Source organism: Olea europaea, chromosome 8, assembly GCF_002742605.1.
Source record: "Olea europaea var. sylvestris chromosome 8, O_europaea_v1, whole genome shotgun sequence".
NCBI classification, from domain to species: domain Eukaryota; kingdom Viridiplantae; phylum Streptophyta; class Magnoliopsida; order Lamiales; family Oleaceae; genus Olea; species Olea europaea.
In genome coordinates, this window is record NC_036244.1 from 14,100,426 (window position 1) to 14,120,024 (window position 19,599).

At 35.4% G+C, this 19,599-nt stretch overlaps 1 protein-coding gene across 1 annotated transcript; it reads right to left on the reverse strand.

The window, feature by feature from the left end:
• Nucleotides 1-984: 984 nt before the first annotated feature.
• LOC111398318 (phospholipid-transporting ATPase 3-like) lies at nucleotides 985-19,494 on the reverse strand. Its single transcript, XM_023025236.1, has 28 exons — nucleotides 19,113-19,494; nucleotides 17,487-17,552; nucleotides 16,568-16,629; nucleotides 15,723-15,804; nucleotides 15,433-15,543; nucleotides 12,337-12,414; nucleotides 12,093-12,189; nucleotides 10,243-10,349; nucleotides 9,822-9,887; nucleotides 9,349-9,470; nucleotides 9,162-9,243; nucleotides 9,005-9,082; nucleotides 8,802-8,918; nucleotides 8,472-8,618; nucleotides 8,287-8,391; nucleotides 7,480-7,622; nucleotides 7,299-7,400; nucleotides 7,146-7,209; nucleotides 6,849-7,061; nucleotides 4,884-5,049; nucleotides 4,710-4,789; nucleotides 4,223-4,633; nucleotides 3,764-3,847; nucleotides 3,504-3,628; nucleotides 3,079-3,184; nucleotides 2,607-2,966; nucleotides 2,422-2,528; nucleotides 985-1,613 (listed from the first exon to the last, which is right to left on the reverse strand). The coding sequence occupies exons 1-28, from the start codon at nucleotides 19,296-19,298 to the stop codon at nucleotides 1,307-1,309; spliced, it is 3,774 nt and encodes a 1,257-aa protein (XP_022881004.1). The 5' UTR covers nucleotides 19,299-19,494; the 3' UTR covers nucleotides 985-1,306.
• Between the last annotated feature and the right edge of the window lie 105 nt (nucleotides 19,495-19,599).

The following is a 19,599-nucleotide window of genomic DNA, read 5'->3' on the forward strand; positions in this document are numbered from 1 at the left end:
GCTAGGAACGTGCACAAAAATTGCCTGTTTCTGTACACATTTAGTGAAGAATACAATAAGAAAATTTTGTAGTTCTGAAGAAGTCTTCGAAAGTTTTTGATCTAGGAATTTTAGTGAATTTTCCGTTTTTACATTCTTGTCGATGAAGCTTTAGAAGTAAGTTATATTAAGATTGTACAGTGCATTATGTATGTCGAAAATACTGCTTCAGTCATCAATGGGTTGTTATATTCTTTTAAAAGAAAAAAAAATAAAAAAATAAAAGAATGTTATCAACTAGCAAGGCTTGTATCAACATTTTATATTCCAATGGCGGAGAAAAACTGAAATAGCATATACAAACAGTTGTACTTAATTGGAGTTATGATGCCTTATGTGCGAAAATAATTAAAACACAGCCGAAAAAGTAGACATAACCAACAATAACAATTTGTCCTTTAGAGTTCCATTAGGAATATATAAAACTACCCTGGATCATCTTGTATAGGTTGGCACTTGTGGACGATAGTTTTTGGATTATCTCGCAGTGTTTCTGAATTTGAAATGGAGGCTTCTGCATCTTTGCTAAGCATCTCGCTGGTTTTCACTTTTCAGTCAATGTTCCCCTAACTCATCATTCAAAGACGAAAGTGTTTAAATTCAAAGCTATGGAATTATTATTTTTTAATTGACAAATGAAAACTTCAGTTTCCATTGCAAAGGTTAACCGGTTTTAAGCACATAAATAACAGCGACCCTTGCCAATCAGAATTGCTAAAGAGCCTATTTGTCATTACTTCCGTTTATATTTATTCTCGTAACTGGGGAAGTTTCTGATCATACAAAACACTTCCAGAAAATCATGCAAACATGTTTACAAGCAGATTCTGACTCAGAAAAATAACTTTTTAACTTCTCAGGAATCCAGCCAAATGGGCCAAAAATAACCCAGGACAATCAAGAACCAACTTCACGTAGAAAAGTCGAAACATGCTAATACAAAAATACAAATTAAACCCCAACAATTTACCCGATAAAAGAATGTCTCGTATCAGTTTCAATTATATTCTAGTACAACCATGATATTGTTCTTTCACATCTATATACTCATCAACCAAAATTAAAAATATTAATATTTCTTTAAAAATATAAAAACATTTAACCCTACTGACCACAATATCTAAGGTGGTCTATCCGCAAGAAAAGGCCAAAAAGAAAGTCTTAAAAAAAGGAATGCTATATTGGGAGGATGTTACATCTTTATCTACAAAAGTATATATGGCAGAAAAGAAACATAAGGAAGAATTTTGTACATGTGGCTTATAGGTCAATTCTTAGAAGGTATCTTAGGCCGTGTCCTCATACTGGCTCTCCGAGCCACATCCCATGCCTTTTGGGGTACATAAACGCCTGCTTGAGACGCAAAAAAGGACTCATAGCCAGGTGAATCAAAAGCGAAACCAGTGTGCTTCGATTTCTGTCCCGGGAGTTGCATTATAGCAAAGCTCCGTGCCTCATCTGGGGAAAGGTCATTGTTTCCAATTTCAAGTAATCCTACCCTGCTGTTATCAGGCTCGTGTCTATGAATTTCTTGAACAATCTGATAATCGTAAGGGAAGAACCACCTTTGAACCCTGAAACCAGATTGACAATGCTTTTAGGAATGCATAACCAAACAATTGACAGAAACAGAAGCATCAAGCAATAGATAAAAGGAAGGACTGAATTGTAAACTTGTAAATCGAACAAAATATAATAGTCTATACATCCAGAAAATAGTCAAGTAGATAAATCATAAAGAATAAGGGTTAATTTCATTTTTAGTCACTGAACATGTAACGAAATCGTTTGCATCATCAAACTTTTATTTGCTTCGAAATGATCACTTAACTTTTAAATTTCGCATCCATTAGTAAAAGTAATGGTAAAATGTTAGGTGACCTTTAACAATAACGAAATGCTTATGTGGCATATTAGTTTGAAAAATGAAATATTTATTTTCAACAAAAAATAGTCATGGCCAACATTCCAAAAACCAAAACCAATCATCTTAAAATCTTTTTTTCTACTCACCTCCTCTTTATTCTTTTGTCCCTTCCTACTTCCAACTTGAATTTTTTTAACCTTAAATCTTTTTTCTCTAATACACTTGGAAAAAAGCATTTTGCTTTTTAAAGCCACACTAGCATTTGTTACAGTTAAATGTCACACAATGCTTCCGTTACTTTCTACCAACAGATGTTAAAAGACTGATAGTGCTGCAAAACAAAGTTCGATGACCTAGGTGAGATTTCTCTACAAGTTCAGTGACTATAAAAATGAAATTAACCCTAAAGGTATCTGAATGGCAAACCAACTCAATAGAAACAAGAAACATTCCCCATGTGTCACAAACCTTGTCCACGGAAAGAAAAATGCTCCTAGATACATCTTAAAACTTACCCAAGGTATACAAAGTCACAAAAGAGTGCAGCAACAGGAACAAGAAGAAGAGTGATGTAGAAATACAATGTACTCATCAAGACATAAATGACGAAATAGATATTCTCCTGCAGTAAATGCAAACAGAGAAAAATTAGCATCCAAATGCCAAAAGACGAGGTTTGAGATATTACTCAGATGATTACCTGCTCTTTTGGCAACACAACACCAGAGTAAATGAAAATGAATATGAACCATGCCAATATACTTCCTCCAACACTAATGTGGTGCCATCTAGTAATTGTGTTGCACATCATTAGGAGTCGTAAGTTGACAGTCACGACAACACAAGTGAAAGCCATTGTACTGACATCCCACAGCCCAAACATCTTGCCAGATGAATTCATGCCACTCGTACTTGAAGCAATCACAAAGTAATACAGAACCAGTGATTGATAAATTGCAAAAAAAGCCCAAGTTGCAACAACTCTCCACTTGAAAAACGTATCTCTTATTCCTTCCTTGTACAATTCAGGGTATTTCTTGGAAAGAGATGCATTAACATCCTACATAAGATGCATGACAAAATTGTGATTCCAAAAGCACTGATTTCCAATGGAAACAATCTGTGGTTATGTTCATCAAATATCAAGCAACAGAAATCTGAACATTGAATACCTTGTCAAAAAGTCCAATAATGATTACAGGCAGTGCAGTGAAAATAACATTGAACAGGGACTGAAACCAATCATCATAAAACCTTTGACCACTTATGCCAGTGCAGTTGGATGTTTGATGTATGCAATGGTGTGTACCAGACCAGATTTAGCACATGCAGTCAGTGTGGTTAGTAAGTATATGACTAATCCTGGTAGAGAGCATTGGAGAGCTGTAAAGTGGATTTTCAGGTACTTGAAAGGTACAATGGAGTGTGGGATCATGTTTGAGAGACAACATGGTGATATTTCAGTTCAAGGATATGTAGATGCAGATTATGCAGGGGACTTGGATGACAGAAGGTCCCATACAGGTTATGTTTTCACACTCGCAGGTGGGCCCATATGTTGGAGGTCAATGGTGCAATCACTTGTTACATTATCTACAACTGAAGTAGAGTATCTACAACTGAAGCAGAATACATGGCGGCAACTGAGGCAGCCAAAGAATTATTGTGGTTGAAAGGGCTTGTCAGGGAACTTGGAATCAAGCAAGATGGAATGAAGCTGTACTGTGATAGTCAGAGTGCCATCTTCCTAGCTAAGAATCAGATTTATCATGCAAGAACCAAACATATTGACGTGAGATTTCATAAGATAAGAGAGTTGGTTACTTCAGGAGAGCTGTTGTTAGAGAAGGTGCATACCTCAGAAAATGCAGCAGACATGATGACAAAGCCAATCACAATGGATAAGTTCAAGCATTGCTTGAACTTGATTAACATCTCTAACTGTTAGAGAAGATGTGTCCCAACCCATTGGTCCTAGATGGTGTGATTTTTTTCCAGGTTATGTTTTTTCTCCTAAAGGGTGAATATTCGCCAAGGTGGAGATTGTTGTATATGCGGCTCATATAGAGTGGAACACAGGCCCTGGATCAAATGGGCCGATGCTGGCGCGGAGCAGAGCGGAGTGAGAGGAGCGGAGCGCATCAAACGGAATGGAGCGGAGCGACGGCATCGGCCTTGTGCGGGTTTAATTCACTGTCTGGTTGTTAAGGACGTTGAATGGGTTGGGGGTGCGGGGGCAACGCCCCCGCGGTACGGTACAGGGGTATTTTCTGTACGGGCCTTAAAGTTTTATATGGGCCTAGATTAAGGTTAGTATAAATAATATGTTGTAACCCTATTTTGCACAACAGAATAAAGAAATCTCCGCTTCGCTCTCGTGGACGTAGGCACATCGCCGAGCCACGTAAAATTCTTATGTTGATTTCCGTTTTTCATCTCTTTAATATTGCGCATAAAATCCAACAAAAAGCAATTCAATAACCCTACCTGTGCCTTCTGTAGAGGAGAAACTCGACAGCAAACTACTGAACTGCAATTCAAGCTCATGTTCAGCAGCATTACACGTAGAGTGGGGTCCAATGCATACATCAAACACTTCCCATCAATCACAAGTGCCAACTTTGGTCCAGAAGCAGAACGAAGATACTGTTTTGCCTCCTCGTAACACCTTTTCAGCTCATCCTTCACAGTGTCTTTCATAAATCGGGCAAGCTCCACTTGATCGCCCTGACAATCAAATTTCAGAAAGCTCTCTGTGTTATATATTTCCCATAGAAAATACTTTTTAAGATATATTACTTACCCTGTCTTCGACTTCTCTAATAGCATCAGTTTCTGAGCTGATTATGAATTGCTTCATGTTGTTATTAATCAACTTGCATGCTGAAACATACAAAAAGCAGATGTAACAGAAAATATTGCACCAGTTATAAAGAATGTTAAAAAATTAAACCATCAGCTCCTTCTAGATACTAACCATAGGCTATATTTATTGCTGTTTCCAGCTTGTCCCCAGTTAGCACCCAAATCTTAATTCCAGCTCGAGAGAGGGTCTCTATACAAGCAGGTACTCCCTCCTGAAGTTTATCTTCTATAGCAGTACATCCAATCAAAACAAGGTCCTTCTCAATGAGCTCCGCAACCTAAATGAGTTTCACATGTTAACCCTCATAGAAGTCTATTACATACATAATACATAAAATAAGAGACGATGTGCATTAATGGAACAACGAAAGGTTCGCTAGAACATAAAATGTAAATTAAAATAAGAACCCTGCGAGAAGAGCTAAAGAGCAGTTTAAGCAGCATCTTCAACATGGTTCTTGCTAAGAAAACAGAAGCTCGTACAATTTAAGTAAACATCTAAATTTCACACTGCAAACTTATCTCAATCAATTAAATGGAGTATAGATGTTATGCCATAACCACACTACCAGAAATGCCAATATGCTCGCCAGTTTTTTAAAATATGCTTTGAGGACATCCCTTGGGATTCGCCTTCCAAAATTGCCTTGGGAGTAATGATAAGGGAGCTGATTTGGATTGCACAGCAAATGCCTTTCACGCTTGGAGCATATGCCTCAGGCCCAAGGGTACACTTACTCCTGTGAAGGGCATAATCCTCCTTAACAGCGAAGGGGCATAATCCTTCCTAACAGCGAATGTGCTCCACATGCTTTTATTTTGACTTCAAAAGACCTATTAATGGATAGATTATCCAGTTTTGACTTCAAAAGGCCTAACTGATGGATAGATTATCCGGTTAAACTACATAACCAAATTCAGAAGTTGGATAGCTAACTGTTGTCACTGTTTTCTGTCAAGAACTGGAAAAAATGGGTGTGATAGCTCATACTTCTCATGCCAACACTTGATAGTTTGAATCTTTACCTTGTCAATAGTTTTCAATGCAATCAGGATTTATGTCCTTTGCACAGATTGAAAAGAAAAAAGTTCAATATAGAAGGTCAAGCTTTCATAATTTTTGGAAACGTGACTGAAATCTCAAGACCTGAGCATATGAACAGAGTTCTGAAGTCGAAACTTTAACAATGAGGAGTTTCGATTACAATTGTAATGTAATACACCTCACTTCAAATCTTGGCCTTTTGAAAAAACGCTTCTTACCAAAACTTTTTCATGCTCAAAGTCATGTCCCACTAAAAATGGTATCTAGTATTTGCTCACATTCCAATTTTTAACCATTTAAATCAGCGTAATACACCTCACTTCAAATCTTGGCCTTTCGAAAAAACGCTTCTTACCAATACTTTTTCAAACTCAAAGTCATGTCCCATTAAAAATGGTATCTAGTATTTGCTCACATTCCAATTTTTAACCATTTAAATCAGCGTAATACACCTCACTTCAAATCTTGGCCTTTCGAAAAAACGCTTCTTACCAATACTTTTTCAAACTCAAAGTCATGTCCCATTAAAAATGGTATCTAGTATTTGCTCACATTCCAATTTTTAACCATTTTCTCCCCTTTTTGAACCCCTCCCCATAAGACTCCAACTCCATCGTGCAGCCATATGCATCAGACTCATAGTTTATCACGAGGAAACTCTAGATCTCCATACTGCTTTAATATCCGCTCGTCCCTTGCTTCAGGGTGATTTAGCCCCCGTTGACCCCCTATTATTTCAAATTATAATTCTCTCTTATTTTCAACCACACAATCTTTCATAAAATAATATTATACGTAAATCGAAAACTTTTCTTTTCTTCAACCACACGTTCTCCAAAAAAACACTATTCCAAAAATTATGAATTGAAATAGTGGGGGTCAAATGGAGGCTTAAGGAAAAACAAGATTGCATTCAATGAAAAGTGAAGGCAAGAAAATAGTCGATATTCAAAGATAATAATTTCCAATAAATGTCGGTCGAAAACATAAGTGCTCGAAGATCAAACAAATGAAAGAGAAAACCACACAAACCTCATCCAACTTCTTCTCCCTATCTCGTAATGACGATTTTGCCTGAATGTATTTCTCGTTCCAATTTTCATATGAATCAGAACTTAAATCTCTATAAGCCAAGCAAAGAGTACGCAATCCAGCAGCTCCAAATTGTTCTAAGTGATCTCTAGTAGTCCTTTTCAAATCATTTTCTGAATCAGCCAACCTTTCATAGATTACCGTATCTGCACCCTGAAAAAAGCATAAAATGGACTTCAAATTTATTTCTTGCCAGAATTTTCAACCCAAGATGTGGGAGCAGCCTAATGAAGTTACCTTGCAGTAAAGGACAAGTCTACCATCTGGATAGCGACACACAACAGACTGACGCTTCCTTGTACTAAACACAAGCAAAAATAATTACAAGTCTGGAATTTGATTATCATGCATGAAAATACAATTTGCATGTATTCCAGAAAATAAAATTACCTGTTGAACTCAAGGACGTTCAGAATCTCATATGGAACATCCTGAACCTTTCCCATTTTCTCAACATGTGACTCACGAACATGTATCGTTGTTGGAGAACGCCTGCAGATAAGGCATTTTAACTCTAGCTTCAACCTATAATACCTTTAAACTATTAATAAGGAATGTTACAAACACATACTTGTAGAAAAAGAAGCCAAAGTTCTTCGCTGCTGTAACCAACGCAGCTTCATCAGGAGATGCAGCTTGATATCTAATTTTTTCAGGAGAATCATCACCTTCAGGAAGTACAGTATGACATATTGCAAGGCACCTGAAGAATTCCTACATGATAACAAAAGATTTTAAAGATCAAATCCTCATCTACCAGGGGCAATCAGTGTTAAAACATGATTGAATGGACAGAAATAGCGTGGCGCAGTATATGATTTGTGAAAAACCTGCATAAGACATGCTAACTAAACACCAAAAGATAATATGGTTTCAAAAGAAAAGAGTTAAATAAATAAACTGGTTTTCAGCTGAATGAAGAAAGATGGAAATGCAATCTAGCACTCAGAGAAAAAAATGACCCCCCATCATTCAACCCATGTGTTTGTTCAACGTTTTAGTGCCCGGTTGTTCTTGGTAATGAAAATTTTATAGAACTAGCATACAATCATATTCGATGTCATAAGGGACAGAATGATTGGCTATTAAGAAATAGCTAATTAAAAGAAACCAAGAATCTTAAGATAGATTGTATTAGAATAAGGAGAGAACAAAAATAAGAATACTCCTGAATGAGTTGAACTTGTAAGATTAGCAGCAATCAAAGATCCAGAAGAAAATGTCAACCTAAGTTTCTAAAATCAGTAAGGTAAACTAATATAATTAAGTCAACCATTCAAGCAGGCGTGCAAGCAGCAACATGTACAGTTGTCACACGAAAATACTGCTGAGAGTGCAGGTCAATTTTTCATTTTTTTTCCTCATTTAAACAATCTACCTTGCAAAAATCAGGATTAGGTTCATTCCTCCAAGCACCCCGCATAAGCCGTGCATCATCAAAATTGAAACCTTTTTCACGTGCTGCATTCGTTTCCTTCTGAACCTATGAAAGTTTGAAGGCACTAGATTGACCTTAAAAATACCTCACGGTAATTTCTCACTCTAACGGGCTGATAAACTTACCTCCATTTTTGCTCCGCTCCTCTGTGCTGTTCCCATCTCTATTTCGCTGACACCAGTGCCATATACCTCCCCTCCAATTGAACATTTAAAAAATTCCATCAAATTTCTGGTCAGTGTTCCAGTTTTATCAGAAAATATGTACTCAACCTGGAAAAAGCACAAGATAAAATTAACTGATCCACATAAGTAGCACCATTTAGTTCATAAACTAATAATTGAATTCCTAGTTCGATGTTTGAGATTAAAGCAGATGATATGCAGAGTAAAATTGCACCAACGCCCCTGAACATAAGACCCTGAAAACCAAGTCGAACTGGGCAAAAATTTTACCTGCCCAAGTTCCTCGTTTAAATTAGATGTCCGTGCCAATGCGGGTGTATTGCTCTCGGCATGGTACATGCACAGGTCATTGTTTATAAATTGAGTTGACTGAATGAATTTAATCATCTGAAATAAACAAGAAAACAAGTCACTGAACCATGACCACACAGTCTCAGTAAAATTGAAATAGAACCAACCACTGTGAGATTTACCTCAACAGAAACATAAAGAGAGATGGGGATGATTGGTGAATAGAGAGTAATCAGGGTAAACATAGTCAAAACAGCAACCTACAAGACAAATAAAATAAAAAACTTAAATATAGAAAAGATAAAAGTAGAAACAATAAACCATAATAATTCTCTTTACCACAAATCTATTGTCAGGATCGAACTGTTTCTCCGAGTTGTCAAACCTCAAGTAGTAGTACTTCCGATTTATGAATATTCCACTGCAAAAATACCAAAAACAAAAAGTAAATAACATCAGACATCAGTAAACTAAAAGAACAAAAACATGTAGATAAATCATGGTAACAGAAATTATATAATCAAACCTTCCTATGGCACCCAACAGACACATGCAGAAGAGAACACTAAACAGAATTAATATAAGCTTGTCAAGTTTCTTCTCCAAGGTACTTCTCTTGGATGGAATTTTCATTGAATTCATCATAACCTGCAATGATATCACAACCATTACTGCATACAGTATACAACAAATATGTTGTAAAGGAGATTAAAGACAGAACAGATACCAACGAGAAAGACAAAACAGACAAACAGACAGACAGATAAACATTAAGACATCGCAAACAAATCTTATACTAACTCATCAATTGGACTCAGGAAAAATCTTTTCATCCAATAGATAAAACATTGCAGTAGTTCTGAAACTTCCTCTGGCAAACAATGTTATTCCACAGATCCTTTAATGGGAAAGTGTCGTACAACTCAACTGCAAAACTTTTTTTATTTTTGAAAAAAGAAAAATCACTACAACTTAACAGCTTTAAGTAACAGAATATACCTTAGTTTCATGCCCTGTGAAAATGACAACTCCAACGATATGCTCAGTGTTCCTGAGAGTGCATCCCTAAGAAATGTAAAGAAAGAACCAATATAAAGTTATGAAATACAATAAAATACAGAACCAATCATAAATCATTACAAAAGATGAAAAAGAAAAGATGAGATTATATACAAATGGTTGCCAGATTGAGCATTTCTTAACAGAAAATATATGTTATTATGGTTAACTAATTCTTATTAGAAAGTTATAAGCTAACAAAAGTGAGCATCGCAAGCAGCTTCAGCAGATAGTCAAGAAACAAAAAATACATCATCAATTACAAAGAGTTGATCCGACGTGAGTTCCTTTGAAAACAAATCCAACTTGCAACCACATTATGCAGAAAAGTGGAATTTGTGGGGGATATAAGACGACATACCCGTAATAGAAGTTGATTTGGACTCAGAGGCAAGGTCTGCTTTTGAATTATCAAGTTGCCAGTAAAGGTGTACAGCGAGTTATTTGGTTGCTCACATTGTACTTCTCCTGAATATTGCACGTGAATTTCTATCAGAAAAGTAAACGCTAAGCAAGAAAAATTGGTTTCATTTAAATCCCCATCATTATTTACAACAAGCGAATCATGATTTCGTTACTAAGCTACTCCTTTTCTAACTAGTGTTTGCCCTCAAAATCCTGCTTCAGCAATTTATTGTGCCCAAGACCCACCAAATGACCGATGTTGTCATATATATTCATATGAACTCGATTGCCATTAATCAAGTCATATATGAATTTTAACTCTACAAGCAAAAACTAATACAGTTTTTGCAGCAAATAGTTAAATAGTATGGGTGATGGATCCTCCCACTTAAAGTTTATGGAACATTAGATTCCTAGGTTCTGTTTCAAAATCCCTCACCACCTTCTGTCCAACTAAAAGAGATTTTAAGCACTAGGTAAATCTTTCCATATTTCACACTTTTCTTTTCATCAGGGTTTAGTTTTACTCTAAACAGTATTCAACAATTTAATAAATATAAAATAATATTTCCAGGATGATACTCTTCTGCAGATGTCAAAATTGATAGATTCAGTAACCAGCAATAATTAATATTTTCTTAGTAAATTCCTTTTATAGTATTCATTAGTAGAAAAAACTTCATTATTACAGTTTTAGTGCTTCTAGTTACAAATTAATTACGTACTAATACATCTCTATTTGTTCATATCATATTACAATAGACCAACATAGATTGGATGCAAGAGGTTAAATCCTTCTTAGTCATTTCACTCTGGTCATTGTTATATTTACTACGAGAACAAAAACAATTAGGTATTTAGAAATTACAATAACCATATTATTTTTCGTTTTTCACTATCTTCTAACTAACTCTATCGAAATCATATCACAATTATCATCAGAAGCCTCTTTAGGTCAATGGAAGTTGCATAACATGACTGATAACCTAAGTCACCCTTCCCTTCAATTTGTGAAGGCCAGCTGCCACTTGCTGGTGTGTGAGTTATCTTACCCATTTTGATATGACCGCATATCCATCTTAGCATCTAATTTTCAATACATTAATCTCGTAATTTTTTGTCCTTTAATAGCATAACACTCAAAGCATCAAGTATAGCTGGCCTAATCATTATTCTGCCGAACACAACTGTCAACCATAATGCTATCTTCCTATCTCATAGAATTGTTGTAACACTTCTTTACTTCATCCAACCTGCTCTAGTGTAGAATATAAAATAAATTTTTGTCGTTTTTCAAAATTACGTTGCATATTTTATTTAATTATCAAAATAAACTAGGTAGAATCTTTCTATTAGTAACTAAAACTTCATGAATGAGGAATATACAATTATTACATTTGATTTTCATACTAAGCCTCTGCTTCGTTTACCTAAAAATTAAATTTTAGTAAATTTTGATAAAAGATAATCAAATGTGTAGTTGAAAAGATTATAAAAGTTGTAGATCAAATAAAATGTTCGGTTAAAATTAATTGTTATCTTTGACTTAGATTCTTATGAGCATTTTTTAGCTAAACCAAATAGGAGCTAAGAATCATATATGGAAGTTGAATAGAAAAAAGTGCAATGTGAGAGCTAATTTAATCTGCAAAGTGCAACAAATACAGATAAGTATTTGGTTTCACACAAGTATATGAAACGTTAGTAACTACTGCCAGCAAAAAATCATAAGCAATATTAATAATTTATTAGAGACTCCAATATAAAGAAATGACAAGTAAATATGTATTACAACTAAGGAACAACCTTTAAATTCAGATATTTTCTCTGGTGTCAAATAATCCCAAGTCTTTTCCAATGCTTTTCTAATCTTCAAGTTTGTTTCACCATCCAGATTTGCAGTCTGTAAACAAACAAAACACAACAGTGGAGTGATATGCAGAAGAAAATTGGAAGGGAAAATACAAAGGCAGAAGTTCCCCAGCTTGTTTCCTGTTCTCCAAACAAATTTGAGAGAGAATAAACTGTTCAGAAATAAAAGAGTGAAAACCTCTATGTAGCAAACACCATCCATATTTGTGCTAGCAAGGAATAGTAGATCAGCCGGAAAGAATCCATCCTGCTTTACCTGCAACCAATACAACAGTAGACTGTCTAAATTTTGGGAAAAGATCATCCAAAATGGCAGCTCAGATTACTTCTCAACCTTATTCAGGCTGCACATGCAGCGCATGTAGTATACATCACAGCCTTGATTTAACAACATTTTCGGAGCTGAAAAATTAACCCCCTGTTTGACAACCATTCGTTCAAAACTTTTTTCTCATACTCTTTTTCAACCATACATTCTCACAATAAAATATTCTTCATGTAAACCCAAAACGTTTTCCTACTTTTTAATTACACATTATCCAAAATTTCACTATTCAAAAACTTATTCATCCCAAAAAATGGCTGTCATACAGGGGCTAAATTCTAAACCACGGCTCTGAAGTCTTGACATCGATACCCAAGCCAGCCCCATATCCCAGGTCCTTCATCAGCTATATGTTGGAATGTCGGTGTCATGATTAGCAGGAATAGAAAAATATATTCAATTCAAAGGTGTGATTGATCTGCACCTTTTTAAATAAACTTAGACTAGGTTTTGTTAATAGCTACGGTTACGAGTACATAGTCAACAACTCTCTAGTCTCCTACATAAACTATAACTGCTTGCATCAATTTAGAAGGTGTTAGAAGAAGCAATAACAAGAAAAGGTCTGCCCTTAATTAAGCTCCAACACATTTCTTCTAATGCTTGTTTAATCCCATGATAAACTATTAGGCAAAGTTTGACTTATAGAAATGCAAATGAACCAAGACACTTAAACGACACTTGCAATAGACAGTTGAAAGATCGTAGTCATACACCACCAAGGGACAAAAAAATGTAGCAAGGCAGCAGCTGAAAACTCACACCAAGATATTAGAGGGGAAGAAATGAAACTATTTAGTTGAAATTTAGCCTAAACTTATTGTATTATTCATTTAATTCAAGGGTTATTTATACAAGATCCAAATCCAATCCTATCGATAAAAGAAAAATACATTATCTTATTTGGAATACAAAACTTAATACAATTCTATTCCATATCAATTCCCAACTAAATAAGAAATAACATGCATGGAGTACAAGTTATAGATCACCATTTCCTATTCTAACTCCTCCCTCAAGTTGCTGCATGTATATTACAAATGTTGAAAAATGACTCAAGAATGCCCACCAGCATGCACAATAGAAGCGCCCACACAAATAGCATACACAAAATAGTGAAATCTTCAAACATGAGGGAGGCTTTACACACTCATCCACAAACAGCCGACAAGAAAGCTAAAACCTTATATCCAGCAACAGAAGCTTCGTGTGCACGGCAAAGACGGTGGCCAAAGCTTGAATTTTCAAACCAGAGAGTCAACAACCAAGAGAAGATGTGTCCCCAACAGTAGATGTAGTCTTCATACAGCAATAGAAAGTTCAGAAGTCTTATCTATCAAACCTATAGGGAGTACTATATGGCTAGATCGACAAATACGAAGGGTCTTGCAGCACTAAAAAAGTCTCCAAAGGGTTTCTGGCAACAAGAATAGTAGAAGGGTAGCACAAAATCATAGGACATACCAGAGTGGGCTGGGTCAACCAAGAGAAATGGTCGAGTAGCATTGAGAATTGTTGTCGAAGGGTAACAAATTAAGGAAAAACTAAAAAAATTATAAAGCATCAGCCACCACAATAAAAGATCTCGGAACCACCAAAAATTGGAGGTAGTAGAAGACCTTGCAATATGTGTAGCAAGAAATCTCCCGCACAACAATCTAAAATTTGAAACTTCAAGCATACACAAAAACAACCCACTCAAAATATCCCGCAAACAATTTGACCAAAATAGCAAACACGCATAACTAAGATGACAGAGGGACAGGTTGCTTTGCTAAAAAAGCAGGTGTGATCTAAAAGTTTAGTTGCCATGTTGCCACAAACAAAAACTTCGTGTTTGTTTGGGTTTCATTATAAAGGAATAATAACGAAGAAAAGTAATAAATCCCACAAAAATGTGGATAACAAGTGTGTAATAGTTGTAAATGTGTGCTTAAGATTATTGTTTAAGTTTGACATCAATTATAAGAAAATTATAGTGAAACCCTAACAAGCTCTTCATAACTAACTTACTCCAATCTGAAAGTTGAAGACTGAATTTAACATTTCAAAAATTTTAAGGACTAATATACAAGATTTTGAAACCTCATAGACCAACTTGCAAAATCAACTTCAAGGACAGGCACAAAAAAGATTCAATATCTTTCTTTTTCTGGCGAACGCACAGAGAATGGTTGCCTCGTCATTGTGCACACAATAGAGAGTAATGTCAGAATAGGTTACCTGTCCTTCACGAATGTGCACCACAGAGTGGTGACCAAAGGGAGTTGCAACTGTTCAAGATTCTCTCAACATAAAATCTTGCCTAGCTTTCGCGAGCAGACGGAATCAAGATCAAATGATCGTGCTGCTGTCCAGACATTACAGGACTGATTTTGGTAGAGCTCGTCGGAATGGTACGTCGACCAGGAAGGTAGTGCTCTGACAAGGTCAGAGCTTGAAATTGAATTTTAGGATTTGCAATTTTAGGGCTAGATTTGAAACCCTAAATTTCAAAGCCCAAGAAACCAAAATATAACTTGGCCGGACAAGTGGCACAAGGCCTCTTGCCAGAGAATGAAAAAAAGCGATTTTAAGTTTAACTCAAGTCGATTCAAACTTGCTCTCATACCAAGTTGAGACTTAGGCTGAACTTGTATTATTCATCCAGTTCAAATGTTATTTACACAAGATCCAAACCTAATCCTATATATAAAAGGAAAAGGAAAAAGTATTATCCTATTTGGAAAAGAAAACTTATACAATTCCATTCCATATCAGTTCTTAACTAAAGAAAATAAGATGGACGGAATACAAGTTAAAATCAATTCCTAGATAAGGAATATAAGATGTATGGAATACAAGTTAAATAGATCTCCTGTTCTAACATATTTAAAACATGCAAAATTAGTAGTTCCACCTCGAAACAGGTGAAGAAAAGCGACGTGGCAACAGACACAGACGACTTACTCTGATAATGTCTCCAACCTGCAGCTTCTTCCAGGGAATACATACCCACTTCTGATCTTGAAACACGTCTACAATAGAATTATTGATCGCCATGTCATTTTGAAAACGCTTCTGCCATGAAGAAGAATATAGAAACAAAAAGTGTAAGCAACCTGCATCACAGAAAACTTGGAGACCTCAAGTTAACGAAGATATACTTCGATATCGTAATTCAAACAAAATGACAACAGCTGAAACCTAAGAGTTTACAGTGCGAGAGAGAGAGAGATGTGATCTAGCTTGAAACTTACCCAGTCTTCCCATGCTTCCTTAACGAGAGATACAAGAAGCACCAGGGACAGAGGAAGCACATTTGTTATTGGACTTACAGGACTGCATGAAAACAGAGCTATCTTAAGTACAAAAGTTCTCAGAAAAGGAAAAATGGATGGAGAAATATCAAACCCAGTTAACTAACTCCAAAGTTACACACTCCAGATTTCTTGAAGATCAGCAGCTAGTTTCTAAATTAGTCAATAAACAAGCAAACACGTGGTAGAACAATAGTTGGCAAAATAAGGTCAGCAAACAAATAGAATCAGTACAACAGAGTGGTGGTATTAACCCAAAAGCAGAACACAAGCTATCCTTTTCAATTATCAACAAGAATCAAACTCAAGCTACCAATTAAGCAATAACTCTTCAGATAATACCAGAAGTATTAATTTATCTGTGTCTACAAATGGGAGAACTTCATAATCGGACAATCGCCATGAAAGCAGAAACCACGTTGAACATGAAGGAAACACTAAATCCATAATATCTCAACCAAACTTAAAGCGACAGCAAATTTCAGATCAACCCATTTCTTTTATACAAAATCAATGGCAAAAATCCCCACATCTGCCTATAGAACGGAATCATTTATATCAGCTCTAAATCATTCCCCATCCCCACTTTTCTTGTCCTAATACATAAAAAATTACCATACGACTCTATTGTACCATTGCTGTAATTACCCTATCACTTTCTGGAACGTATTTTTCCATTCATAAACTCATAAGTTCATAAATTCAAAAAGACAACTGTCAAGAATTTAATATTATCCCAACTATCTTTTCTTTCTCCTTGCTAAATTATATTTTAAGTAGCATACCTCACTGGAGTGCATGACAAGATTGAGATCATAAGAAAGTAGAGATTAGCCACACGCCTGAACTGTCAACATATATACAAAAAATTGAGGATTATCAGGTAAATCAAAAAGAAATACAAAAATGAAAGGAGCTAAATGAGCAGACAAGAATAAATCACACTGTTAACATTTCTTATTCTAACTACACTAGTCATCAAGTGGAGTATGTAAGCACTCTTAACTCGAAGCCTATGTTTCGCAAATGTTGAAAAACTGTCTATAAAAAGTCACACCACTTTTATTCACACTTTTTTTGGGATCCACCGGTATTACCCGCTTATCCACCACTCATTTCTATTAATTTATAATTTGAACTGTTTTTAAACACTCCTAAACAAGCTTTGAATAGCCTACAAGGACCTAGTGACTTCCAATTGTTTAAAATTATGTTAAAAACTTAATTTTAAACATCATAAAAAATGTACTTAAATCAAATTTATCTAACTTCTACCAATCGTAAAGGATGTGAAAGCTTTAAGAAGTTGAATTCTTTTTCTCTTCTCTTCCACAAATAGAAACACACATAATTCTTTATTCTTTATTTTTCCAAATACATTCAGTTAAAATTTCAAATAAACCTAGTCCCAAGTTTCTAATACTAAGAAAAATAATTATTTTTCCTACATTTCCTTTGATGGGTCAAACAAAATTCTTAATTTGTTAAGGACTTCCAGACACGAACATATTTTTGGGGGTCCATGTCCAAAATTAGTTTCCAAAGAACAGGATTTCCAGCAGGCATCCCTGTAATTCATTACAGCTAAACGATACTTAATGTTGAATTCATCACTAAGCATATAGTACCAAGCATAATTTTACCACGAGTTAAAGTTCATCAGAAAATCATTCACAATTTAATGACAGATAGACAAAAACTTACCTGTTCAAATAACCCCTTTGGTAAAAATGTAAACACGTCGTACTTTGTTGTTGACACGGAATTGCCCTGAAAAAATTATTAGGAGATTGATCAAAACCCAGTTTTGCTCGCTTGAATTAACATTTTTTTTGCCACAAAATTAGCAAAAAAGACAAATTCACATGGTTCAGCTCTTAATGAAAAGTATTCTCAAAACGACAGAGTAAAGTAATGGCATCTCTGTGGCAGAACATTTGGTCAAAGAAATTGTTTAGGAGAATATATAACACCATCATCTTTCTTTAAATGAAAATGGAAAATCTTATTGAGATTTGTTTAGAACACGTCTCTTGTTCAGTCCTGTCAACTAAGTGTATAACTCACTCTCATGCTCAAACATTGACATTCTCATTTACAAATCATTCTAACAAAAAACAACATCCACTGTGGCATCTCAGTTATATTATCCCAGCATCTACTAATTTTTTTTAGATTTCTTCACATTTCTATTATCTTCTTATAAATTCTTTTAAACTTCATGCTACAGAAATTAAATCCCCACTTTCCGTGTTGTTTTTCATGTTAGCCGTCATAATATTTTGAGTTTTATCTTTTATTTTCTTCTCCGTTCTAATAATATCTTATGTGGCCAATGAGAAATCACTACTTGATTCATGTAAATCATGATATTATTTCTTCAATCTCATCTATCTCCCATGAAGGAGAAAACTGTATTATTTAATACTTAGTAATTCATACATAGCTATAAACAACTCCTCTGTAATCCTCAGAGCCTTCTTCTCTATTATTCTGTTCATGCCCACTGGGTTTCTAGAAAGGTTCAACTCCAATTTTAGTGTAATAAGGTTTATTTGCTTTATTATACTGTTTGTTTAGTCATTGTTTTTCTAGATAGATGCCACATTATTCTATCAAGTCGTCTCCAAAAATATTCTAATCTGAATACATGAGATCTTCAACATCTTGGTGCATAAGAAGAAAAAGAGGTGTAACAAGTAAAAACATTCTTTATTTTTCTTTAAAATTTAACAGTTGCAAGCTTTAGTATAACATTTAGAAATGAAAACCTTAAATAACAATTAACAATTGCATGCATGAACCACATTTCATGACACGCAGCAACCATCAAGTGTCCTTCGTCAGTATAGATTTACTGATGGATACTGGAAACAACATTGCTCGAATCCCAAAACTAATTCATATTTATTCTAATAATCAAAATTCCCGTAAATTCTACATGGCCAACTCGACCCTTCTCCTGAGCCTAACATTAAAATCGAAGTTCTGAAATGTACATAGATTTGACAAGAATATGAAATGCAAGCATCTTAGTCTTGGACTAATAAAATCTCTTTCAGAAGTTAAAAATAAAACCGTAACGTAACAAAACAAAACCGTTAACAGGATGAATACTAAAATTATCATCTTATCATCAGAAAACAAACAAAACCCTTAGATAAACCTCACGAGAAAACATCTTCAAACCCCACCCCAAAATAATTTAAATTGCATAACACCATGCCCCGTTCATTGCATCATCCAACACCAGACCAAACTCAAAACAAAAAAGACTCGTAAGCAAACAAAGTTGCAACATAATAAATGAAAACCAAGTAAATTAATGACCTTGAATTTGGTGAGGGCGTTAGCTTCACGATCATTACAAAACACGGTTCTATGACCCGGTGCCTGTGGCTGGACCTTCCCTAGACGGACCGTTCGAGAAGACGGGATGCGGTCCGCCGTCGGCGACCCGCCGCCGCCTACTCCTCCACCACCACCCCCTAATCTAGATCCCCTCCATCCTGACATCTCCACTCCTTACACTTCCTTCGATCGCAACGGATCGGAACACCAAAAAAACTCCACGCTTTTCAGATATTTCAAAGAAAATAATTTTAATCCAGCCGAATCTTCAATACGAAGAAATTAAAAAATATATATATGTTATTGGCTTCGTAATTTGGTGGTTAAGTGAATGAAGGGGGTATCTTTTTCAATTCCTCGTTTCCATACGTTCACTTTAATCCGCGTGAAATATTTACTCTGTAGTATTTTCCCCACGCGTGGTTTGGAGCGTGGAGAGATATGGCCGTCGAGTTGAAACGGGTTT